The sequence below is a fragment of the Polyodon spathula genome, chromosome 9 (assembly GCF_017654505.1).
Source record: "Polyodon spathula isolate WHYD16114869_AA chromosome 9, ASM1765450v1, whole genome shotgun sequence".
NCBI lineage: Eukaryota > Metazoa > Chordata > Actinopteri > Acipenseriformes > Polyodontidae > Polyodon > Polyodon spathula.
In genome coordinates this window covers 6,790,902-6,818,355 of record NC_054542.1, presented here as the reverse complement: position 1 = coordinate 6,818,355, position 27,454 = coordinate 6,790,902, and the positions used below count along the sequence as shown (strand labels likewise).

The following is a 27,454-nucleotide window of genomic DNA, read 5'->3' as shown; positions in this document are numbered from 1 at the left end:
TAAAGGGGCCTCATCTATGCTAACTCCTCTCTGTATGGCCAGAGCTAGACCTAAAATAGAATAGGGGGATGCATGTCAGAATCCCTCCATTTATCATAATCCGAGGTCCATTTTTCATCTTGAAATGAGAGTCTTCAAGTCCTGTCACACACAATGGCTTCTTCAATCTTATCAAAGCTCGTCTTATCCTTTAGCGGGCCTGTAGCAAGGAGCCTGTGACAGGATTAAAGTAATACTTACTTCTGCTTAAATTTTGCTTCTGGGATTTTAGACAACAAAGGAATAGTTTTGTGTTGTTGATGGCAAACCATAGAATCCAAAATAACTGACTTTCTTTTTTAGAACAAGAGAATCATGTCTATAGGCTAGAAAATCTACTTGTTCAAGTTAAGGTAAGTTCAGAAAGAATACTTTGACATTAATGCAGATACAGTTATTCAATAATACCCTCTATTTGTTCATATATATATATATATATATATATATATATATATAATATATATATATATATATATATATATATATAATACATTATTTTCAAATATTTTAATTCTTATGACAACACCATTTTTTATCATTCAAATTTGCAGAAAGATTTACAAAAGATTTTATAAATTCCGATTTTATGGAATTCATTTTTTTTTACTTTTTTTATGACAGTTTCATATATACAGAATATACAGAAAGAGCTAAATTGAAAATTAGCATACACATGCAATACACTTTAATATAATTTCTATGTGTATTTAACAGAAGGCCCGGTTCCCATCAAGGTCTCTGGCCCTCAACTAATGTTTGAATAAATTCTGAAAACCTTCCGTTTCATCGCCTCTCCACATTGGGTAAGTTCAGGTCTGGAGATCACAGCCCTGAGCTGAGGCCCTGACTGTGTGAGAAGAAGTGGACATGGGCTGGTGTGACAGACAAGAGAAGCTAAGGATATCTTTTAAATACACCCCTCTTTACAACAAAATAATGTATCTTTATAACTGCATGCAGTATATACACATTTTAATAAACTGTGCTGGACATTCATATATCAGGTTTATTACAAATAGCCATATTAACACTTGACACGCAGACAGTGTCAATTAAAAGCTCACTTTCTGTGTTTCATAGGGAGCATTTTACTGAAGGTCAGTCTGAATCACAGTTTTCAATTAACCTTTTCTGAAATTACCACAGACTGTTTTGTGGTCCCCCTTAAGTGCTGTATTTCTTGAAAACCAGCCTTGCCTTACTTGTCGTTGCCTGAGACAGACAGGCAGTGTTGGCTGGTTTAATTACAGTGCATGTGTGTTATTAGTACCTTCTTCACAGTTTTCTCCCTTGTAGCCAGGATTGCAGATACAGGTCCCTACGATGCAGGTGCCGTGGTTGCTGCACGCCAGGTCAATGCACTGGTTGGTTGGTATGTCACACTCAGTGCCCTTCCATCCACTGTGACACACGCAGCGTCCTTTTAAGTACTGCCCATTACCACTACACAATACTGGGCATGAAGCTTTAAAAATAATGCATACAAAAACATAAGAGATGATACAAATACACATTGTGTCTGTACAATAACAAGTGTTCATGTACTGTCCATATATATATATATTTATAACCCTTAGTTCATAAAGTCCAATGAACCCTGCTGAATAATGTCATGCTAACATTTTGAATTGCATACCACTTTTTAGGGTTCCATATACTTAACAAAAAACGGACAAAATGAAAAATGTGACATTTCGAAATCTAATATGAAATACTGTAGAACTATTATGGCTTTTCCGGTAGACTTTTGTGATATCATTTTGTATTTTGATTATCTGACGTTAAGTAAAAGATCTAAATTGTCCATAATAGTTTTTTTTTTTTAAATTATGTCTCAATTCTAAAATTCTAGGTGACGGAAAAATTTTGGCCATAACTGTATGTATTTAGAAGTAACTGCACTACTGCAGCATGTAATAACACTGCTGTGAAATAAATAGCACTCCATATATCAAGCTTCTGTTACAATGTTAGTTACCACTCTAACAAACAGTCTATTATTAGCTGTTATCTAGTCCAAAAAACAGATTTAGTTGAATCTCTGTGTACACAATGTTGATTTTCAGATTGATTAGGATGCTGGCAAAAACAAACTTTCAAAGATACCACCCATGTTTTTCATAAATATTTAAGGATGCTCTCCTGTAAGCAAATAATTGCGACTCATGCAGCGATCTTATTAAAAAACATTGTTTATTTAACAGCATGAAAGGTAAAAAAAAAATGGATGGCGAAGTGTAACTGGAAAACTAGCACAGTGCTTTCAAAAGCAAGCACGTCTCGATTGACTTCCATATTCAAATTTGTCAGGACTGTAAGGGAACAAATCAATATTGCATTGATCATCGATCGCAGAGCAGATGGTCTTGTAATTGCTAATAACTCAGCATAAAAATAATTAAACTACACTTTTGTATAGACTTAGCATATACATTCACTTTTGAATGAGTTTCCAAAGTAAAAAAAAAAAAACAAAATTAAAAAACGCCAAGTGATGACATTTTGTGTTTGTTAAATTACACAGTCCAGTAGACTATGAGAGAAAAGACACACACACACACAGTGTTTCACTTTCTTTAGTGAGTAAATTAAATTGTCTGTCTTTTCTGTTGTAGTCTTCCAGCTCTTTTAAAATCCCAGTCCACACCTACAGAGAATTGCTGTGCTCTATTTCCAATACCAGGGTCTGAACCTATATGGGAGCTGCAGTTATTACTGAAAATAAATAAGTTTGCTCCCCACTCTACTTTGAAGAAGCAAATGAAAGAAAGTAGGTTTGTCGTACATTCAGGGTATAATGAAGTCACTTTAATTGTTGGCTCACATTTCAGTTAAGTGGTCCGGTACGTACAGTATGCTACAGATAAGATACACTATGCTTTCTTTTGAGACTGATAGCACACTAACTTATTGTAATTCGGAAAGACCAAAACTTGTAATGCTAAATTCTAGACTGAAGCTGTTAAACTCTGCATGGAACACCAAATAATTTTAGAAGCTCAATCAATAATATCGCTAAGGATCTCCAACTTAAATTATTCAAGTGGGAAATTAGCAGCAGCAACAACCTTAACTGACCATCTGGAAACTGCACTCGATGTTCTTAATTAGTGGTAAATCAGATCACTTTGTGACCATCTCTGTGTACACTAAAAATAATACCTCAGACAGATCATTTGCTAATATGTTATGAGACGGAGACAGCTTGGACTACCACTTAATAAAAACCTGACAGTCAACTCCTCCTGGTTGTCTCAGACATCTAGCATTTGTTCCTCATATGGAATGGAGTTCAACTAGAACCTGTCAAAATGCTATGCTTATGGTATGATTTAAGCCATGCTATTCAGGCTTTCAATTTAAAACTTATTAAATAACATATTTAAAACAACACCTACCCCTCCCGCAGTCCGGCCCCAAGAAGCCTAGAAAGCAATGGCAGGTTCCGGAAACACAATCTCCATTTCCATAGCAGTTACTGGGACATTCGTCTAATGACTCTGGAAAAAAGAGAATTCAGAGAATCCATTAACAAAAAGAAGAACGAGAGAATTCAAAATAACACAACGCAGTCTCTGGAATACAAACCAGTCCCAACAAGGTTTTTTACATGCCATTCTGCGTTGATACAACTGGGGTACAGGAGAATAACACAGGGTTAAATACGGAAATCCTCCGAAATAGATATATCCTCTGAAATAGACACCCAGCAAAGTTACAGCACTGAAGGAATCTAAAACCTAGAGTCCCGCATGGAGTGGTTCTGTTGTGTTGTGCAGAGATGTTTTCAAATGAAGAAGACACATTAGGAATGAAAAGTGAAACTGTCATTAGCTTGTTCTGAAGGGGCCCTGCAGCATTTTTAGGAACTTCTGTAAAAATGCTTATTTAGGATGACTACAGAATGTCTGCTGTATATACAGACTACACTGTAGGTATGCAGCTTAATTTAGTGCTCTTATGCTGTATACTGTAAAACACTGCAGGTGTTTTCATGTGTATGCAGAGAATGCAGTAAATGTACAGTATCGCTCAATACAAACAAAGTCTATATTTATAACTTAATACTTGTCACTGGCCTTTTATGGAAAGGATTCACCCAGGCCGTTGCCTGGGAGTCTTTTTTGTTCTCTCAGGTACTGTATATTGAACAATGAGGCTCCTGTATTAGACAAAGAGCTAGTTATCTGAAACCAGCTTGATTCCTCCCCATCCTCCGTGGAGTTAATCATCACCAAGGCTGAGGCAAAAGAAAATGATTATGTTCAAGGAAGCGAAGTCCAGCGCTCCAACCTGCAGACCGAACGGGGAGCACGGACAGCATGCAGGTAATCAGTATTTCACCTGGGGTCTGCTGGTTCACAAACAGAAGCACTAACTAGGACACCTGGGCCGTTACTCAAAGCCCGAACGACCAGGGAGAAGAGGATTTCAGAAGCAGCAGGTTTTGTTTTTGTGTCTCACTGGTAACACAATTACCTGCAATTATGTACGAGGTAAACTCTGCAGCTTAGGTTCAGGTTGAGAACATAAAGACCAAACCTTTTTTATTTTAGCATTATTTCTGACACACACACACAAGCATCCCTGTATTGTCACATTCAAATCTTTGGCCACGTTTTTAAAGTTCCTATTCGTTGCGAATTAACGCTGAGGAAGAGTTTAAACGTGTCATGAAAGTGACTCAGGGAAATGTTTCGGCTGGTGCCTTATGTTGCATTTTATTTACTGCATCAACCTCCCTATTTATCTGCTGTGAAGCTCTCTCCCTTCCTGCCTCTTCATAGACAGTGTTTAAGCAAGTAATCGTATGTGCATGTCAATGGTATACACAGTGAAGAGGCACAAGGGAGCTGTTCCTGTGAATTCACAGTAACATTGATCGTCCACAATACTCTTTTACCATGCAGTTTACTTGCAAATCTGATGTGTCTGTCTGAAGTGCTGAGGCATTTGAAGGAATACTGCAGTAATGGATTATTCCAAATGGAATCTGTTTCTTAGAAATCCTACAGCCGTGCCTGATTTGAAAACAACCGCATTAAGCTGGGAATTTACATACATAATACAAATATTGTACATTGACTAAAATGTTGCATAACAGATGCCTCCATTTATATAAGGCTCACTTACTTGTACATTACCAGTCACCTGTTACCATACAGAAAATCACTGTTAAGAGAACAATAAGAGTTGCTGGTGTGTTGGCATGTATGGGACACAATGTACAGAATACATTCAAGTCAGGTTTCTGTTACGATGTACTCTGCACATTGGAACTAAAGAAAATACCCAGTAGTTACAAAAAGGCATTAGTGCTGTGAAGCCAGAAGGCTTTGTCCCCTCAAGCAATATTGGAAAAGGGAAAGATTTAATGTCTGAAGGAAAGAGTATACCCTTAATAGATTTGGGGCTTCTCAGAATAAACACAAAAAGGATCAGTTAGCGTTCAATAGCCGCACTTAGTATTGTTTTTATTTATTTATTTTTTTGGGGAGCCATCAGAGACTTCTGAGTGCTGTGTGAAGCAGGCTTCCACTTTCTCCACCAGCGACCCTGAAGGCTTTCTCTCGAAACAAACAAGAGGGAAACAAAACCATGAAAAAGTTTCATGAGAAAAGTGCTGGTGAGGCCTTTGTAGAGACCTGATTGTCAATTTAGCAGCACAAGGCCCTCTGAAATGCAGCTTGCAGCAGACAAGAGTGACTAAAAATCATTTCTCCCTGAAAGCTGATAAAGGTCATCTGCGAAGGGAGGGTGCATGTATAGGCTCACTAAGTGGGAGGCGGACAATTCATCCATAACACCACTCGCTCTCGGGAAATTCACAGAACTGCATGTGCTCTCTGCTGCCAAGACAGAAGAGATGGCGAGGCAGAAATAGGGGAAATACAGTACAGAAAAGGTTTAACATTTGGCTGGGGGATGGCATGGCAGGCGGACATGGCTCCTATCTATCCTATCTCAGTGGTCTGGAGAGCCTGTAAACTGAACAGGGTCATAATGACAGCTGATCATTTTTTTCTAAAAACACTTCTACTTAAACAGGAGCATGAAAAATGTCTTTAACCAATAAAAGCGCAAACCAATATTGAGTGACAAGTCATAATCATCACTAAACATCAACAGCCTCCCAGGAATTGTATAGCCACACTATTCAAATGCATCTACTTTTTAGAGTTTCAATTAATGAACAAAACAAACAAAACAACCCTTTCCATGATGAAGGACACAGCTGCAACGCCCATTTCCAAAAAAAGGGAAAGGTTTTATTTTCCCATTGTGCTTGAGGGTACAGCGTGACCTAATCAGCTCAAGTCTAGGGGCATAGCAGTAGCAGCTGTTACAAAGTCCAATCACTGGAGCTTTAGAAGCTTGCTCCCAGACCCACTCATCTGTTCTTTCTCCACAATGTGCAGGTTTTTGGCTGCCAATCTGCCCTCAGATGTGCTGATTCTAGCTCTCCCTAACCCTCCCATTTTCTATTTATACTGACCTGCATGATAAATCACTGACATCCAGCAGAGGTGAAATGAGCAGAAGCAGAGACTTTACAGTTTCCCCACTCTCTCTTTCTCATCCCCTTACTACTCTCTCCTCAATCCAAGATTTTCTGAGAGACTGTCTGGAGCTGGGTGGCTCTGGGCAACACTGCACAGCACATCTTTTCATCTCTCAGCTCTTGGTTGAACTCCGGCTCAGTTAGTAGTTGTGAGTGAAAGCGATTCCCGCCTGACTGCTGTTCAGAGCAGGCCTGTGTCATGGATGAGTTCTAGATACCTCCAATTAAAATACTCCAAAAACCCCAATTGTGGATATAAAGTTACAGAAGTTGTCTTTTCTAGAGTACCTTATTTATACTTTCTAGCCAGTGAGAACCACATGGTGTTGATCCACTGAGCTTTCAAAACAGCCAATTGATAGAAACAGATAATATTGTCTCAGCATTTATATGCAAGTCACCTCTTAATACAGAGTTTACTTTTTAAGCTTCCAGAAAGTTAAAAAAGAAATAGAAAAAGGAAAAAACACACAAATGCACAAACTGCAAGTATTTCTGCAACATTTCCAATGGCTTTGTCAGGTCACTTGAAATTTGAATCAACCTAACTAATGTGTTCATTGAAACACACACAGCAAGCACAGACGGGTGATGAGAAGCTCACCTATGGCCGTGGTTATGAAGGACACCTGCTCCACCTCTTTCCCATCGTTGTAGACAGCCAGGTGCCAGATTCCCGATTCCAGATACTGGATGAATCCTGTGTCGTGATTGGTCACAGGGACTATGCTTCGATGCTGCCGCCCTGGTCCTTCCAGGCTTCGGACTTCCTTTGTGAGCAGCCGCCTACCGTCCAGCAACTCCACAAAGTCAAACTGGAAAACACACGGTTCTGTTTAGACACTGGTTCACAATGTTACAAACCGCTCTCATGAAGAACATGCAAATTTGTATTTTTTTTTTTTTATTCATAGAGCAGGAGGAGCCACATTATACTAAACCCACCATGCTGTATAAGGGTACCCTGAAACTGAATGGGGAGCATCTGATCAGAGAGTTTGGCTCGCTTTCGCCTTGTGTCTTAAACCTCCCTAAAGCTACATAATAAAACAACTGGGCTGGTACAATGAAGAGTTCAAATTTTCATCTATTCACTGTACATTCCAACAATATATGTATTATATTCATTTTCAACATATGCACAAAATATACATAATTGGTGTATTTTGTTTGTATAAGGATAGCTTATCCACTGAAATTCCAATAATTGCTGACTTTCTTTGCTGTTTTGCGTACGCACACAAACTCACACTATACAGGTCAAAACAAAATAAAATCTCTGCTTATAAATTTAAGATGACACCAAGTATTCCCTTCTCTGGTCTCCGTTGAAGGAATTCCTAATTCTAGCAGTTGTTCACTGAACCCATAATTAACATATTTCGGCATGTTGAAGGTGCTTATTGTACCTTCCACATAGTGATGGTTACCATATCTGTAAAAATAGCTCAACATGACTTAGAAGTAATTAAGTAGTCTTTTCAAGACCAGCACTACGATAAGATATGTTTTTAAAAAAATTACAATTGAGCTGTTACTGCAACCTTAAAGTGTCATGCTACTGTTTAAGTAATACTATGTGTAGAGAGCCACTAAGTGCTGGTATCAAAAGAACCTAGCAAGCAAGCTCTCTTCTGCTGCACACCATGACAGCTTGTTCAGTGAATACATTTCAAAAACCTTTTACTTGCCAAGAAAAGCAGATCTTAACCTGGTTTAAATTACTGATAGGAATCATGTTAAGTATTCAGCTTAATGTTGAACTGCCTTAGATATTTTTAAATAATAATGCATTATTTTCTTTTTTTTTTTAATTTACAAGCAATTCATTATAAAAGTCTTTGTATATATATTTTCAATGTTCATTGTATTTAACCGTAATCCATTTCTGGAGATTTGTGTAAAGGCTTCTGTTTTATTTGAACTGTTTGGGAGAACAGTGACTGTGACTGAAACTGTGATTGTGTCGTGTCCAATGGCTCATATGGTAAAATACAATCTTTTACGCTAAAGCAACAGGTTGTTATAAGGTAATTTGTGATGTGTAGGGAGTTAAATTATTATACATCACAAAAACAAAACTGGTACTTGAACTGCTAATAAACAAAAGATTAATTTCCTATACATGATTTATAACACGATTTGTACCATAAAAAGAGAAGATCAGCCATACAGAGGTTACTGCATTAAATGCATTGAACTGCCACTTACGCTGTAATTGAGAGTGCTCAAATCAGTTACCATAAAAAGAAGTTCAAAGCTGTTTATCGTCACCTGTGTGTGAGATGGAGGGATGCCTCTTCTGCCATAGATCCCTACCAAAGCGTCCTTCCCCAGAGACACATTGAACTTCAGATACATGGGGTGATCTATGAACACTTGGGATCGCCAGAATATCCCTGGAGTAATCTTCTGCGAGGCTTTCCGTCCAACATCAATCTCTCCAGTGTCAATGAAACTGTCATCTGGGAACATGCCATCCGATTTCCCTGCAGCGATAATGCCAACAGAGATCAGAAACCACAAGAAAGCTGAAATGTTACACAAATTCCTCTCAATAATTCCCTTCCTTTCAATAATTATGCTTTTTTTCAGTTTGTTTATGAATAAAATAAAAAGATAGATTTTTTTTAAACTGTTCTAGAGCAAGGCAGCAAACTGTCTAGAACGGTTTCATGGATATCAAACTATTAAAAACAAAAAAAAAACAACTTTAAAAAAAAAATAACGTACACGCTGAAGCATTGTGAATAGTACCCACCTTGCCAAAATGTATGTGTATGTGTGTGTGTGTGTGTGTGTGTGTGTGTGTGTGTGTGTGTGTGTGTGTGTGTGTGTGTGTGTGTAGGGGGGAGGGTTCTTCAGATTTTTAGGTTGTGTTACTTTATAAATAACCAGTGAACCTTTTCATGCAATTCGTTCAACATTTAGAAAGTAATTGTATATCCCATCAGATTGCGTTGAGCTTTAACATCTGCTTCCACTGCAGAAAAGCCGACTTTAACTGCTATTTTTATTAAACTAAACCCCATCATCACAGAACTCCCAGGACCTGAAAACAGATGTGGCGTAAAACTACAGCAGATGGTTCAGAGGCTCTTTCAGTCCAATAGCTGACCGTTTATTAAACATAGCATGTACCTGAAAGAAATCCATGTGCACATGCCTGGGAACCAATTTTTTTTTTTTTTAGCATATGTAATGTTACACTAGATTTAATATGCTCTCAAGCTAGTCACATTTTTAGTTATAAAATGACATACAGAGGTTTTTGCTTTATTATGAATTGAATTGGAGAATGAACAAAGTTTTAATTATACTGAAATGGTATGAAACCAGAAAGAAAGCACCCTGTTTTTTCATGATACTCCAATAACTATTTTTTATTTTTTCACTTCTACTTCAAAATCGGGCTAAAGGGGCCAGGTTTATCATGGTCTTGACGGCAAAATACAATTTGGTCTGTTTTTGAGAAGGGAAAATTACACTGTTAATCTTATGAAACTTGTAACAAACGGCTGAGGATTTTTGATGACCCAAATGAGCGCCCTAGGCATCTGTTACCATTTTTTGTAACAGTTTTGTTTATCTTTCACAAAAAAAAAAAAAACCTTGGTACATTTGGCTCCATGGTAATTTAAGATATTTATAAATGCTGCTTGGATTGATTTGCTCCCCTCCTTTTAGATTGTTTCATCTTTTATATCTACCAGAAGACAATAATGTACGCTAATAAAATATCTAATGAACCAGTATTTAGGCAGTAAATGATTATATCCACACTTCAGCTTGTTCTTAAAAAAAACAAAAAAATCCCCAAAAAAACAAAAGCAAAAAACATTTTAGGACCCACTTAAAAACTGTGAATTTTACTTTCATGTTTTCAAAAGTACATAACCAAGGCTCAGTGAGGTAAACACAACATATGAACGAATGCTTTTACAGTACAACCCTGCACATTAAAAGGGAAAGAAAACTTCCCATGCATTGTTGGTTTGTGTTGACCATTAGTTACTCAAGGTCATACATTACGTGAAGCAGACCATTGTTAGAATCCGCAGTAGCTTGCTCTGATTACATCTAGAATTACTTGAAATCCAGTTCAAATGCTGTATGTGCATAGAGTATTTATACAGGGTTGCCCTTGTAGCTTGCACTGGAATCTTAAGCCTCTGGAAGGGGCCGTATCTTCTTTAACAAGCACCGCAGGATGTGTGATGACTTTTAAACAAATGTGACCTTGGTTTTATGGAAAGTACATCTATATACATTGCACCTCACAAGGTAGAAAATTAACTTTTAGGCTACAGATGAGTGTGATACCAACACATGCACCAACACTATTATCAAACGCAGTCTAAACCAAAGAACCAAGCTGTCATTTTACTTCTGCATGCCTTTTTTTTTAGGAGAAATAAATTAACTAAAGATAGGAAATGTGTGATGGACATATCAAAAACCATTTGTGTGAAGGACCAAAAAGAGAGAGAATGAAAAAAGACAGTGACTGGCAATTATTACAAGCTACTTTTTCCAAATTCTTATTCTTTAATTTGGAAGGTTATGAAAACTCATGAATCTGTTCATTTGCCTGACTGCTATTGATACACCCTTTACCTTGTGACTATTATCTAATAGGGATGTCTTGTGTGGTACTATATATCATAGTACATGATAAAACTGCTGCACAGGATACAGTGACATGATAATATACTCCTTGCAGACTGCAATACTTTAGAAAGAAACTCTAAGTATAAGAAAGACGTGTGCTTAGAATCTGTGAATCAAAGAACAGAACGAACGGACGGACAAGAATATGTTCATTTGGTACATTCATGATGGTATCTATTAAAACTGATTGATTAGCTGTGTTTTCTTGACAAAGTTGTACTGTATGGCAGAATTAGAAAGCTTTAGCAATTGACTTCCCTTCAGCTGCTGTTGCCATTCACAAAGAACTTCCTCAATATCATTTGCTATCACCAATGTTTATGTAAACTTCCATTTCTGTGGTATTCAAGCTGAAACCTCTAGATTAATCTATATGGTAATTTAGGCTAGGGGCTGATCGCTCCCCTTTCTGCACTGCCTGCTACAATTAAAATCACCAAATCGGTAGTTTGTCAAAGAGTGGGAGTGAGAAAACTTAACCTAACTGCCTGAGTGCCAAACAGCAGTAACCTTTCTTCTACTGCCAGTAAGAGGGGAATTAGGAGATTAAAGGATTCGTCCTGGTAAGAAGGGCACAAAAAATCAAATTCCATTCTGCTCCTTTGCTATCAGTGCTGCCTTAGAAAACAAATCATGTTAATTCCACTGGCAGTCTGTCTTGACTTTTCATTGTAGCAGATCTGACCAAGTCTGGCTTTGCTTTTCTGTAATACCTGTCAGGTTCACGTACCTGTGCAGACCGGAAGGAGATACCAAACGCAGCGCACGGCTGCAAGCAGGCCAATGTGGAAGTGCGATATTCACGAGCTTCAGCTTACAGGAAATTGAACAGCTTCAATAATGCACACTGGAAAACCGACTTTAATGCTGGGTCGCCTTTAAAAGCATTCATCATGGGACGCAAAGGTAAAACAATAAACTCATTTATTTTTCAGTTTAGAAATCTGGGCTGTACGTCAGGATTCTCACATGACAAGTTGATTTTCAAGGTGTTTCATTAAGAACAAATGAAACATCTGGCAAATAGTGCATGAAGGTATGAAAGTTCCTACTGCCAAGATGTTATTAAATCCCGAATTGTTCACCTTCATATCTCATTAAACAGTCAGTAAAATCCAAGTGTACACTCTCAGTTGTGGTGGACTGCCTTCATAACGGAGGTTTTGCTTGTTCATCTTTAAACAACTTCACTGGGTACTGGAGAGCTTATTTCCATCCTATCTCTACCTTCCTGAGACAGGGCTGACATCACTGACTTCAATGATTCCCTTGACTTGGTATGATCGAGGAAGTAAACTCAACACGCTGACCCTACAATATTGGATTGTAATTCAACCTGTGACACAAGGATGAGACCTTATAACCCATCTTTCTTTTAGTCTCTAAAAACCACCATTCTGTTTGGCTTTAAAACTAGATGCAAAAATGACCTTTTGATAGCATTTGTATAAACTCTTTACCTTTTGTTGGGATACTGAAATCACCAATATATATTTGAAAGGAGGTTTTTTTTTTTTTTTTGCATGCACACAAAAGGTTTTGAAATGATTAAAAAATAATTTATTTCAGGACATTTTGGACAAAAGCCAGCTGTGTAGGAAGAAAAACAAACACTGTGCAGAAAACTTTTTTTGAAAAATAATAAGTTTACTGCACTGTGTTTACTTTCCTTTCTACGCAGTTCAAGAAGGGCTTTTGTCCGAAACATACTGAAATATATATTGATGGCTGTAAGTAAACAGTTAGAGATATTGTATGTAAGATGATTGTGGCAGGGCAGATGAAAAGCCTTGCACATAATGAGAGGGGGCTGGGCAAAGCCTTGCATGTAAATAATTTTGTTAAGGCATCTATTTCTTTCTCAGTAGAATTTAAATGTGAAATGACTTGGAGACATGACTTGGAGCTCTAGCAAACACTAAATAAATATCTATGTTTACCTCAGATTGGAAAAAAAACAAAACAATTTAACATCAATGTAATATATTGCATGCCAGCGGCACTGGGAATCAAATTCAACTGTTGTCTAGAAGGAATACCTGTAAATATGCAGTAGTGTTCAAAAGTGTGGAAATAACAAATGATTCACAGCAAGACTATGGGTGGGGATTGAACTGCCCATATTTCCTCACTCAGACCCCTTACTTACTAAATACCCGGGTATTTCTGAATAGATAATCATCTCCTCTTTAAAACACGCTAAATATTTTAATGGGCGAGACATCTCACAAATAGAATGGCATCTCGAAATGGTCTCCTCTTTCTAAGAAAGCAGTGCAGCTGGGGAGCTTGCTGTAGGTTAACTTCCTTACTTGCTTACTTGCTAAGCACTTAAAAAAAAATAAAACGTCGTGGCGAGATTTTGGGGCACTTCATCACTTGGTTACCTTACATTAGCAGAAAACAAAGAGATAACACAAACAAGACGGACGACACTCCATACCTTCGCCTGGGTCTTTACCTTTCCTGTCAGGTATCTCTAACCCTGTGCCCCCTGATGACGACAGCGTGATGTCCGTGGGCCCTGGCAGACTGCTGTCTCTGTCCTCTGTCAGCTGATACATCTGCCTCTGCACTGGCTGCAAATGCCAGTTTAGGCCAAACAGGTGCATGGCTGTGATGGCGATAAAAAAAAAAGGTTGTTGTGATTCCCTGGTCATTGATTTCTGGCCTTTTAATGTAATTTAACAGTTCTTTAATGTTGTAATTGTGCTTGTGATACTATATATATATATATATATATATATATATATATATATATATATATATATATATATATATATATAGGTGAACTCAGTGTGAATTGAGTAACCATTTCAAGTGTTTTCCCTGTGTTTATTGGTTATACACCGATTTTAATTTCTGTATTGGAGGTGTTTTATCGATTTGTATATAAAGGTGTTTTCTTGTGACTGCTGTTCTCCATGTCGTCTTACCAGGAACATACTGTATATGAGACTTTAGTCTCAAAGGGTATTGTTCTGGTTGAATAAATACATTATTGTGTAAAAAAAAAGAAAGAAGTGCATGCTAGAGGACAGTCTTTTTGCACGAACAGCACGCACATTTGTATGCAGGAGTTAAGTATCGCAAGTTTTTTTGTAAATTACTTTTTACAAAATTAATTTACAAAAGTAAATCTTGTTCACTCAGCAGTTTGGTTGTAAAACATTAACAACCTATTTTATTCTTTTTAGAAAATAAAAAAAGCAATCTTAGCAAAGGACCAAAAGGGTTAGCAAGTATCACTCACTGTGTGATTCAAAGAATCCCTGTGAATGATTTACAGAATGGGTATGGTTTTTGATGTACCAGATGGAGAGAGAAAAAAGCATTAAAACCTTAAATGCTGACATGTAAAGAGGGAGATGCTTGCCTGTTGCTGCAGAGGTCGTCTGTTGAAAATCTGCTGAGCCCCCCCATAGTTTATAAATAGTGGATGAGCAGGACAGCAGACACTTAACTGCTCTGGAACACAAATGCCCATTGACCTACAAGAACCCTTTTTGTGCTAATCACTATCACCTTATCAATTCACAGCTGGACAGATAAAGAAAGTTACAGTCAGCAAAAAAAAAAAAAAAAAAAAAAAACATAAAAAAGGAATGTTAAAAGGAAAAAAAGAACACACCATGATAATTCACAAGATCAACAAAACAAATGCCCTATGGAACAGATTGATGGAGAGAGGGACAGAGAAGGGGGAAGAGATGACCGTGATAGATCGCTAAGAAGAAAAAAGACAAGGCGAGCTTAGTGAAGCGTAAGCCGTCCTGAAAACCAGCAGTCAGCGGAAAAAAACGAGAAACACATTACAGCTCTTTCATTAGCTTGTTGGTTCTTCTTTGCTCTCTAATAAATAACCAGGCAAATCAATTATGATGTGTGAAATTAAGGTCTCGATTAAATGACTGGGGCTAAGGTTACTAGATTGCATGGGTTTGCTTCAGGGACAAGTGATTTACATTTATACGTTGTATCATTTTATTTATTTTCTTGTGTGGTCCACTGTTGTGGTTGTCCCCTATTCTTTTAGATTTGTATTGCTACTATAGTGTTTTTTGTTCTTTTTTTTTCTTACTGGGACTTGGTTCTACTTAAAACACCTTTCATCTGGGGATTAATTAATCTTAATATGAATGTAACAATTGTATCTTTTGGAAGCCAAATTAGCATCAGGATATAAGTGCGCAATCCGTGGTTTTATAGTCTTGGGGTGGCATGTTTGAAAAGGCAAGTGCTGAACTGCCAGAAATATGTTATTAGTTGTATAATTGTATTATCTTAAATGGGTCACTTCAATGAAAAGAATATGTTTTGTTCTACAGAGACACTGCTTCCCCAATATAAACTGCCTGTCACCCCCCCACCCCACCCCCACCGCTATTAATTACAGCAGTAATAGTACGATACATAGAAGTCCAGCTGAACCTTTTCACAGCAAAGCCTATTTCACATGAAACACCTTTCGGAAAATTTACTCCAATTCGTCATTAGCACAATTTCGTGGTCCTGAATCTGAACGTATATGAACACTACTAAAATACAAATTTTCTTACACAAGAAATATGATACAAATTCACATTTTTTTTGTATACTGAACTTTTAGTAACACGTATAATAGATAATGTACTTATCTAATTTCTTCAAGTATTTCCACAAAGTGTCTTACTCCATTATTTACACGCCTGTGTGTCAGTGGCTTTGTTTGTGTTTGGGTCCACAGTCGTAGTCGATGCACTGTTGCTGTCGTCAGCATCAATATTTTTAGCCTTCTTAAAGAAGTGGTTTGTAGAAGACGTTCCTAATGCTGTTTTCATTTCATCAAGAGGACTACTGACTGATTCAGAAAGTTGTGCAAGGGAATGTGATTTGTGTGACTTCAGCTCATATCGAACTGGCATACTCTATGCAGGTTAGAACCTACCTGGGTCAGGACCCAGTGTCATGCGGGTCAGGTACGCGATTTCACACTGCTTTTGATAAAGAGGGGTTGACCTGGCTGACAGACACAAATGCACAATATGCGGATCAATGCCCCAGAAGCAGCTTGTTACTGACGCTTCCATCCAAACTTCTCTGGATTGAATTGTTGGCCCCAGTGTCGATTAGAGCAAATGTTTCTACATCCCTGCTGCAATCTGCCTCATGGTGTGTCTCAATCAACCAAAATATGGCTAAACAGAATTGAAACCTTCATGCAGGCGTGGCTGTTTGTTATTGCATTTGCTCACGAACGACTGTCAAGCATTTTGTCTCGCTCAATCATTAATTTGTATCTTATTTATTTTAGATGCTTAATTCATGTTTTTTTTCCCATTGATTTAGAGTAAACAGCTTTGAAAATCTAGTGCTTTACTGAGTATAATAACCATGCATAAGGCAACACGTTCTCTGTCTCTAAAAACAGGGTTCAGTGACTTTATAGAAAACATATATAGGCAATTGAATTTGAAACTTACTCTTACTGGAAAAAACCCTAATGGCTGTATCCCTATGATACAGGGTGCATTCTTTCAAAGGCAACCCTCTTTATAATGCTAGCTGGGCTTGGTTCTCCTTTACCCCAAAATGCCACTTTACTTGTACATCCATTGTCTTTAAAAAGCAGAGCATGCAGCACGATCTGTGAACTACGGCTCCCAAGCCCCGCTAGCATTATAATGAGAGAGGGCTGTGCTGTGTTGTGATGAGAGAGGGCTGTGCTGTGTTGTAATGAGAGAGGGCTGTGCTGTGTTGTAATGAGAGAGGGCTGTGCTGTGTTGTGATGAGAGAGGGCTGTGCTGTGTTGTGATGAGAGAGGGCTGTGCTGTGTTGTGATGAGAGAGGGCTGTGCTGTGTTGTAATGAGAGAGGGCTGTGCTGTGTTGTTATGAGAGAGGGCTGTGCTGTGTTGTGATGAGGGAGGGCTGTGCTGTGTTGTAATGAGAGAGGGCTGTGCTGTGTTGTGATGAGAGAGGGCTGAGAGAGGGCTGTGCTGTGTTGTGATGAGAGAGGGCTGTGCTGTGTTGTGAGAGATGATGAGAGAGGGCTGTGCTGTGTTGTTATGAGAGAGGGCTGTGCTGTGTTGTAATGAGAGAGGGCTGTGCTGTGTTGTGATGAGAGAGGGCTGTGCTGTGTTGTGATGAGAGAGGGCTGTGCTGTGTTGTGATGAGAGAGGGCTGTGCTGTGTTGTGATGAGAGAGGGCTGTGCTGTGTTGTGATGAGAGAGGGCTGTGCTGTGTTGTGATGAGAGAGGGCTGTGCTGTGTTGTGATGAGAGAGGGCTGTGCTGTGTTGTGATGAGAGAGGGCTGTGCTGTGTTGTGATGAGAGAGGGCTGTGCTGTGTTGTAATGAGAGAGGGCTGTGCTGTGTTGTGATGAGAGAGGGCTGTGCTGTGTTGTGATGAGAGAGGGCTGTGCTGTGTTGTAATGAGAGAGGGCTGTGCTGTGTAATGAGAGAGGTCTGTGCTGTGTTGTGATGAGAGAGGGCTGTGCTGTGTTGTGATGAGAGAGGGCTGTGCTGTCTTGTAATGAGAGAGGTCTGTGTTGGGCTGCGTTCTGTGGGAGTTATTGCTGTCAGAGAGTGAAAATGGTTCAGAAAGAAAAGCGTTGGATTTATGATGGAATCCATTAAGGCTTGATCGCTTCCAGTTCAGAAAGAGGCTCTTCCCAGGCAAACCATACTGTTGCTCAGTTTTAAAGAAGAAAACCATTCAAACAACTTTAGTCAACTTAATTTCCAATGCTGTTGAAAGAAACATCTCTTAATGACAGGCACATGGGTTATAATACTCTAGCTTTGCGAGCCCTGGTTGAATTATTCACAAACCACAATGATGTTTTGCCAACCTACAAAATCGAACCCGTTTTAATAAAAGTGATGCATTTTTGTCTTCCCATGCACAGTCTTTCATTAGTTACCCATGTACCGGTTTGCTACACTCTTTTAATTCTTCCATTCAGATATTGCCAAAGATCTGTGTTGAAATTATGAGGCCTTTCATATTGTAGCAATAAAGGATGGAAGCAATTTCCTAGAGCTTAGTAAATCAATAGTCATTTTGAAAATGCCTTTAAATGAATCCCAGATCTGTTTCAATGGGAAGTGGTTTCTCTCACTTCAATGCAGAGGGTAGAGCTGTTTTTTGGAAAGGAATGGAAAAATGATAAATCACTGGGAGCGACGCAATTAAAGGTGGGGTTATAAAAAATAAATTAGCCCTTCCTTCCTTATGGCAGTCATGTATCAAGTTTTTAACCTGATTGACATCAATGAAAGGAAATGCTGACTTTTAGAAACATATATTGATGTAAAGTTTGATAGTTGTATTATGTAGTGAGAAAGATAGATATAGGTGAAGCAAGTGTACAGGAACTATACAGCTTGGTACATTATCAAGAAGACACAAATCACTTTTTTTATTGTGGGAAGTGACTTCTAGAATTCCACAGATGGCAAAAATAATTGTTTATAACTATACAGTAAAGTAATGTCTGTGCTTTATATTATATTTAGCACAAATATTCTGTACATTAAAAAAAAATAATATAATAATAATAATAATAATAATAATAATAATAATAATAATAATAATAATAATAATAATATGTGAAGCACAAAGAACTTTACCACAAAATTAAAGACTTCACTCAAAAGTTCATTCATTCTGCTTAGCTGCCACTGGCTGGACAGGGTGAGTCTGCAAACATATGGCTAATTAATACCTGTTAGTCACTTGAATGGATGAGCAGCGAGTACAATGCTCTTCATTTCCTGCCTCATTATACACATGCTCGCATGCACAGCTCTCTAACCACAGCCATGGACTAACCTGTCAACCCCAGAGGAAAAGAAACTAGACTCAACTGAGCATCAACCGCCAACACCACCACTTCTTTTTGCTTAGTGGGTAATTATCCATTTCTGAAAACTATTCAGCAGTCCTATCTTATCTAGGAGTTAATCTTAAAAGCAGACCACTTGTTAAGCTGTCACATTAGCTAAACATGCACATTGAGCTCTGGAATACCAATAGCAGGTCATTTTCCAGGGGCTACTTTTTGAAGGAGCACAGATGGCATTTTAGGACTAAACTGACATCACATAAAGTTTGCTTTATTACTCTTACTTGATAAAAGTTCCTATTACCACAGGTGATTCACAACAGTTCTATTGTAGCCAAGCCAAAGTCTTCCCTAAGGGGCAAACAAACCCTCCCACAAATGATGCTATTTTAAAAGGATTTGGAGCATATGTGTAAGTATTTGTACAGAAGATGTGTGATTTAAACGTGTTCAAGTTGCTTTTATTGTATATATAATGAGGAACAAACCATTAGAGGTGGTGATTTTGGTTGGGTTAACATGAACGCTTTGACCTTGTAAAGATGAACCACCACTTTGCAGGCTCCTAACAAAGTCTCAGACTTTCAAATGCTATAAAACAGATCAATTTCCTAAAGTACAAGAGAAGCATGTGGCGAGCCAAAACATCAATCAGGAGGCATGGGTTCATTAACAAACGCAGCCACAGATTTCAATTATGTTACTCAATAAGTAATTGCACTCGAAGAATATATTTTTTCATCAACATCTAATTAAATCCAGGCCTTATTTCTGATTAGAACTCGGGATCTTGTGGCGAGATTCATTGTTGAGCGTGTTTACCTCAGGTGCAATGGGAGATACTTTGAATTGTAATAATTCATATTTTTGAAGAAGTAATTACCCCTAGTAATTAAGCTGCATCAGCCTGGTGGACAACTCTGGCACATTGCCAGGTCAAAAATACCTTTAGAAATAAAAAGTGCCCAGATTCTGAGCATGCATCGAGCCAACTGCATCACTTTGGAGCAACTTGTTAATACATGGCTGAACAAGAAACAATGTAGAAACTGCTCCTGTATTAGATTTTTTTCCATTAATGTAACAAGCCTAAACTACACCTACATGGAGAACTGGGGTACCCTACAAGCTGGTTTACCATCACAGATACAATTTAAATAAATGGAACGCAAAAGTTGTATAACATTGTATCTGACAGTGCCCGAACTGTCAGTGGCTTGGGGCTGAGCCATTTTAACCTCTGGGCAGCAAATGGAAGAATCTATCAAAATGTAGTTTCACAACTAGATGTATGACTTCCCACCCCGAAAGACAGCCTCCCCTCACTGTACTGCAAGCCCTTAGAGTTAAAGAAGACACGACATTTAGTAATTCATTTAGCTGTCTTTCATTAAGCATTACTGCACGTGATGGAATGCATTGAGGAAATGTACAGTCATCTAGTGCCATTACAAAATGTTACATCAGTGCAGGTATTATATGTTAAGGCTGCAAAAACTATTTGTAGCATTTACCTTATAGGTCAGGACATAGGAAAAAACATGTGGTTGCTCTGCATACGAAAAAGTACTGAAGGGAATTAATTGTTAAATCTGGAATGATGGCCTACACTTATTGTTTTAAAGTTGCCTTCATTTTATTACAGCCTATGCCAGTATTAGTCAATTGGTATTGTAGCTTTAACTATCAGACTAGTGAGTTTGCTGTTTATTCAAGGTGACAACAAATTAGAAAGGGAGAAAAGAAGATGCTGTATGACACCTCATTTGGGCTAGAAAAAAACAAAACATGTTGATATTGTGACAAAATTAGCTACTGTAATAGCACAAATAATATACTGTGCTCCCCCTTTATAATGCTGTAGTCAGGAGCTATAGTTAAGAGACTGTGCTATTTGTGTTCTGCCTCATAAAAAGGATACTAGTGTGAGTTTAGTGGCATTATGGGGCAAATGGGAGCCATAATCGTACCGCCCGCAGTTTAAAGGGACCGTCTTACAAAAGGGAAGCACTGTATCTCTTAAAGGCAAAATCAAATTTGATTTGTGTGCATACAACATATTTATGTGTTCTTGGCTTCCCAGAATGTGAGAAAGGCTTACCAATGAAGTAAGCCAGCAGAATGACCAGCGTGACAGAGATGATAATGGCACTCAGGGCAGCACACTTCCAGGTGCAGTACTTGTAGGGCTTCTTCAGGTTGAAGGCAGGTCTGGAGAAGGTGGTCCGGGGGAGTGGGCGGGGTGGGGGGGAGTACACAGTGCTAGACGTCAGGGGGTACCCCGGGGACGTCGTGCAAAAGAGAGGCGACGTGCCCCCGGGCTTGAACAGGAAGTGCCTGCAAAATACACACCGTTACAAAACAATTTGTTAAATATGCCTGTTTGTCTGGGTGCCTCTTGTTTGTTTATCCCCTTTACTGACCAATGCAGTAGCATTTTCTTTGTTTAATGAAGGCATGGTGACTGCTATTGAGAGCTCTTAAATACTTGAATACCATACAGTGCAGTTCCTAATGACAGCGTGTCCCCAGTAGATGCCTGGCTCGGGCTACAATAACACAGGTATTTCTTTTTACTACTATGAGTAAGAAGAGCTGTTAAAATGTACTGAACCTGTCAACACACCACCCCCATTAAATTGAATTCATATTCAAACCAGAGTACAATAGAATATCACCACATTCATAATGTTGTCCAAACAAAACCCAGAGCAATCAAGAAAATATTTACTGTACGAAACCTTCTCTTTGGAATTTATATTTTCCATTCCCTCAAAGTAACTTATGAGCAAACACTTAAGACAATTTAATTTCTGTTTTCTTTTAACAGTGCATACTTTTGAGTGATATTTCAGGTGTTTTGGAGACTTTAACAATATGTATTTATCTTATTTTCACACATGCTTGCTTCCCAGAAATGTCCTTTGCAGATTTCAGCCTGTCATTTTCCCCTTATTGAAGGCTCTTGGTTACCACGGAAACAAGTGCTTAGGTCTGACATTACCTTCAGGTGTAAAACACAACAACATCATGTCAATATTAGGAAAATAGAAAGCCTGGAAAGAAAGTCAATTTTCTTTCCTATAACGAAAGATCCAGTTCTAGATGATGTTGAATGAAACAACAATACAATTTGGTGACCCTGTACTGTACTTTGGAATGAATGACCCTAAAAAAAGGTCGCTAATGTACCATCAATGCCTTGGCTTCACACATCTTGACCAAGAATGGGGTATATTCACAGTGAGTCATGGATGACCATTTAGGTCTGGACAGAAACAGGATGATACATTTTCAATAGTGACTCATCGACACATTTTGCACAGAATAACAACACAAATTGAAGACAAAAAAAACCCAAAACACTATAAATACACCATGACCCAAAGAGGCATTCATGTGATGAAAATACTACCATTTATTATATATGCTGTTCCTGGAAGCTGCTTTATATATAGATTATGGAAAGATAATGCTGAGGCTAAATTCAGACAGGAAAGAGAAAACAAAACAAATATAATTTTCTTTCTTAGTTTCTTTCTTTACTGTGTTTTTCCACCAAAATGAATGTCTCTTTATTTATGGGCCTGTACTCATGGATGAAGTGTATATAGAAGCTATTTTTGGTCAACAGAATGCTCTGCTTGTGTAATAGTACAGCTGGGGCTCACAGTGTGACTTCAAAGTTGATTTCAAAGGCTGAGATGCAAAAGCATGGAAGTGCACAACAGATGTTTTATGCCAGCATAACCCTGCGAATGTAGTGTACATTCAAATCCCCAGTGGATTATTTGGCATGAATAACTGTGCAGTGGTTGCTATGGAAATACTGTGACAGTAAAGTACGAGGAAAGATGCTAAAGATAAAAAAAAGGTGAATTATATATTAGTGGAAAACGGATAAAAATAAAAAAAAGATACTGTGCTGAAGTGTCACGTACCCGTCATTGTAAGCACCCTCACGGCGGGCTGAGCCGATAATGTCCATCTCAATGAAGTTGTCCTGTAAAGTCTCTAGGAATGTCTGCTTTGCAATGTTTCTACACACAGATGGAAAGATGAATGAAGCTAGAGTGAGTCATGCAAGTAGAAACCAAACCAAACCAAACAAAAAAGGAAGTGTTGGACATAAAATAAATTAAAAAAATAATAAATCACGAAAATAAATACCCTTATGGAACTAGACTAGTACAAGTGTGACATATTAGTGAGACAATTAACAGCCACCTATCAGTACTGGAGCTGTTGCCAGCACACTGGGCTTTGCCAGGATACCCCATACCTTGTATTGAATGATCCCTGCCCTTCTCTGTATGCGTCTTGCTCTTCTCTGATATACATAAGAGTATTCTGGCTCCTTTACGACCACAATTGAAAGAAAACAACGAATCAACCCTTATAGTTTCTATATAGTCATACATGTTGCTTTTACTACCACAGTTTGAGATGCCCTCAAACACCAATTTATTTTAGCAATAATAAATAAATAAATAAATAAAATGTTTTTTTTTCACATTTTCCAGTACACACCAAATATAAGTTGTCTATTTTGATGCGTAATATTGCTACGCTCATTATTATAATGGGTGTGGGTTACCGCAGTTTGGGAAGGTCCACAGTGAAATACTGTACACAACAGAATGTTAGATACTTTCTCATGTAATACCCCCAAGATAAGATGTATAGTGTTCCCATAATTTGGTGACCTATGAAAATACTGTTCCATAAGAGAAAACCAACGTAATGTAATGAATTCATGAACTGGCATTCAGCTGCATACACTGTACAGGTTGAACATGAAAACCTAACCATTTTAGTGCTTCTGTATTACCGGATGTTTCACTTTGATGCAAAGATTTGTAAATCCTTATGATCGCTACATTTCTTATTTAACAAGTGATCCTGTATTCTTCATCTACAGCAAAAAAAGGTGTTCATTATTTATTTTTCAATTCATTCAATTAATTCATTAAAAAAAGATCATTGGGATAGCAGCTGCTGTTTGTTTCTGTTGAATTCCTCAAGGCTACTCGTATTCTCCTGCTTTAACACACGTTTCAACATCAATACATTTTTCTACATAAATCAAATGGTCACAGTCAACCCAATGCCATAGGGCAGTGGTACTTAACCAAGACTTTGTTCCAACCAGGTGCTCACTGGTTGAACCAACACTGGCAAAACGTGTTTTGGACAGGAATCGACCATTGTCATAGGGCTTAGGGTAAGGTCATTTTTGGATGTTGGTGATTTAGGTCTAAGGCTGTATAGCTAAGGTCTCTGTGGCTCTCCATTTGTCAGTTAGTTAACCCTTGGATAAATCCCGGTTGATTGACTGCTAAGTTCTGTAAATGTGAGCCATTACTAACTATGTTTATTGAAACCAGCCTGGAAAAAACAACCATTTGCCAAAAAATAACACAGGAAAGGATGGACAGAAAGACAGAAGGCTGTAATCTTTAATGGTTTAATGATAGCCGGCCTTTTATAATACACACTCCTGCCATCTGTACTGTATGATGATTCACTGTGGGAAATTCTTCTACTTTATCATAAAACATGTATCATTACTTAAAGTTAAACTATTATTATTATTATTATTATTATTATTATTATTATTATTATTATTATTATTATTATTGATTGAATCATGACTAAACCCATAGAGTTTAATACAACATATAGCATAATTGGGCTACTAAATTAGCTCCATAATTCACTAGCCATTTTGGGTCTCTAAGGAGCCTAATAGTATAATAATCAGATGTATAAAACATGATTTTTTTTTGGTTTTTTTGTTTTTTCAGCTTTCGAATGCACATCAAGTCTCTCGAGGATTGTACTGCCTGGGTGGTACAAATGTGTATGTGTTACTTTCATGTTAAAGAAATCAATTTGCTGCTATATTACAGTGTTTCATGTTCAACTTGCATGTTTCAATGAGCGTATGTAGGAAGCCTCAAAGTTGCATGACAATATAACAGCATTTTAGTGCATTCATTTTTTTTTTTATTGTTGGTGAGTCAATAATTAAAAAATAAAAAATGTTAGCTGGACAATAAAAGGTGGTAAATAAAGGTACATCATAACAGGCCAAATTTATTGAAACAGATGTTGGTCTCTCATCATTATTAAGACATTTGGGCCTGGACTGAAACCAAATCCCATAGAGATGCTATGGTGAAAAAGCAGGCCTTGGTTGTCATACCTGGTCTCCAGTGGGATGTTGCTGTTGAGCAGCCAGTTGTCCTGTGTGCTGGCTGGCTCCTGTGAGCCGAGTGGAATGTCTGCAGGTACAGAGTGGTCCGTTGGTGCCGGACTGGGGTTGCTGCGAGGGTTGTAGTTCTCCCGGTTCAGAGAGTTGATGGAGGCCGCATGGTGCTGGTTTGGGGTGTGGGAAATCGGGAGTGGAGGGGTCCGCAGTCTGGAGTGGTTCTGAAATGTGGATGTCTGGTCTAGAAAGGAAAAGCAAAACAGGTTTATTAATTAACTGTATTCTGATGTACAGTAAGCAGCAGACCATTCAAGCAAAGTGTATTTTCATGATAGCAACTGAATTTACCGTAGTAATTTTCAAGTGGCGATACATCAAAGCCACCACATCGGTAATAAAAAGACTGTTGAAGAACACAAAATGGACTATCGTTTCCTTCAGCAAAAAGCATTGAATCAATTAGGCCTCGTAAACCATGGAAAGTCATTTCCTGATTGCTTTTACATTTTACTTTTACAACCTTGTAATATTTAATGTGCAGTAAAAATTGATACTCAGGTTGTTTTGGTTGATTTTTTGTGCTATTTGTATGTGTACTGCTGTTCTCTCTGTAAATTTATGGAAAACCGTTGAAGATGGTAGACCACAAGATATAAAGGGAAGGTGGACACTTGCTATAATAATGATCATTGCACAGTGTTTTACTGCAGTCTAAACACACTAGTATCAGACTGACTAGCACCAATCTGCTGCCTGACCGCAACATTAGGCAGTTCAAGATTAGAATCCGGTTCATGAAACCAGTGGATGTCATAGATGTTCTAGGCCAATATATTTAAGCTTAAAATTCCCCTACATTTTTTTATGAAATAACTGAAATTTAGCCTCAGACAAAAAAAAATGTTGAGCAAACAAACAAACAAATAATAAATATGAATAAATACTTCATTAGTTAAGTTTGCGTATGAAAAACGTCTAAAAAGCTCTTTGTACAGTGAAAGAATTTGCTGCACTTAAATTAAAAAACCCTTGTCTTTGCCAGCTAGCTATTCACACACAAGGATCCACCATCAGTTTCCAAGGCAGACAGAAATAATGAGCAGATGCAGGATAAATTGGCACTCGAGAGTTCCACTCACCAGGCTGTTCGTTACAATATATCTGAGGGGCTCAGGTAGCACCCATTATTATCCTTCTCTAGTCTATAGCCTCGTATCCTCTGCAGCTACACTCAGCTGAATGCACCCCAACCACACCCCCAGTCTTTCCAGGTTACAACGTTATTTAAACATTTGGTTTGGCTGTAAGAAACGTTTTGTTTGTTTAATTGTTGTGGACAACTTCCCTGGCAACTTACACCACGGCTCCCCGCTCCCCTCCCTTGGCTTATCTCAATTAGAAAGCAGGATGTGGAGACTGAACAGGCAGGTTTACAGGCTACCACCCATACAAAGTGTCTTTCCTTATGACAGGGATAGGTGATACCAAGGAAATAGTGCCCTCTTGATCAAGGGTCAGGAACTGGTTTGAAGAACAACTTTATCATATTATCTATAGTTCTAGCAAAGGAGCATATTTCAGTGTGTGTCACTATGTTTGACCCGATTCTCTTTTTACAATGAAAGACAGGTATTAATTAGAGAGCAGAAGAAGGTTACTATTTTCTAGGATGTTGATGGACAGTCAAAACAGTGGTTGGCCTTAGCATGGCTGAATGAGAACCCCACTGTGGCTCTACAGTAACAGACGATGGAAGCTGTCAAGCCTTAAAAGATGACGCTATTTAATTCTGATTATAAATTAAAAGCATTACCTAATTATTAAAGAGCTCTGGTACAAATTACACTGTGCATTACATTAAAATGCCATCAGCGTCAATTGACTTGGATTACCAAGGCTGCTGTGCTGTCAATGCAGGCAGAGTTACAAAGGCCATCAAGCACATAACACCTGACATGTCGCTCAAACAGAGATCATCGGTTTTTCTAGATAACCCCATTTAAAATGCTGTCACAATTAACATGAATTAATGATTTGCCTGTATGAATTCAAAATGAGCATTTCAGTGATTTCTACTGCGGCAGGTGGGTTAAAGAGAGAAATGCTGATTTGGCAATTGGTGTGTTTAATAAACGGTTTCAAA

At 38.2% G+C, this 27,454-nt stretch overlaps 1 protein-coding gene across 11 annotated transcripts in view; it reads right to left on the bottom strand.

The window, feature by feature from the left end:
• Positions 1-27,454, bottom strand: part of tenm4 (teneurin transmembrane protein 4) — a 183,352-nt gene that overhangs the window by 60,141 nt on the left and 95,757 nt on the right. For 6 of the 11 annotated variants that reach the window (XM_041258618.1, XM_041258621.1, XM_041258622.1 and 3 more), the window contains 9 exons: positions 25,306-25,552; positions 23,380-23,454; positions 23,039-23,137; positions 21,199-21,434; positions 13,716-13,886; positions 8,876-9,090; positions 7,206-7,416; positions 3,438-3,539; positions 1,310-1,504 (listed from right to left, as the gene is read on the bottom strand). In XM_041258618.1, coding sequence (XP_041114552.1) covers positions 1,310-1,504; positions 3,438-3,539; positions 7,206-7,416; positions 8,876-9,090; positions 13,716-13,886; positions 21,199-21,434; positions 23,039-23,137; positions 23,380-23,454; positions 25,306-25,552 — 1,551 coding nt within the window. The remainder of the gene's footprint in view (positions 1-1,309; positions 1,505-3,437; positions 3,540-7,205; positions 7,417-8,875; positions 9,091-13,715; positions 13,887-21,198; positions 21,435-23,038; positions 23,138-23,379; positions 23,455-25,305; positions 25,553-27,454) is intronic. The other 5 variants (XM_041258625.1, XM_041258629.1, XM_041258628.1 and 2 more) reach the window with 3 other exon arrangements.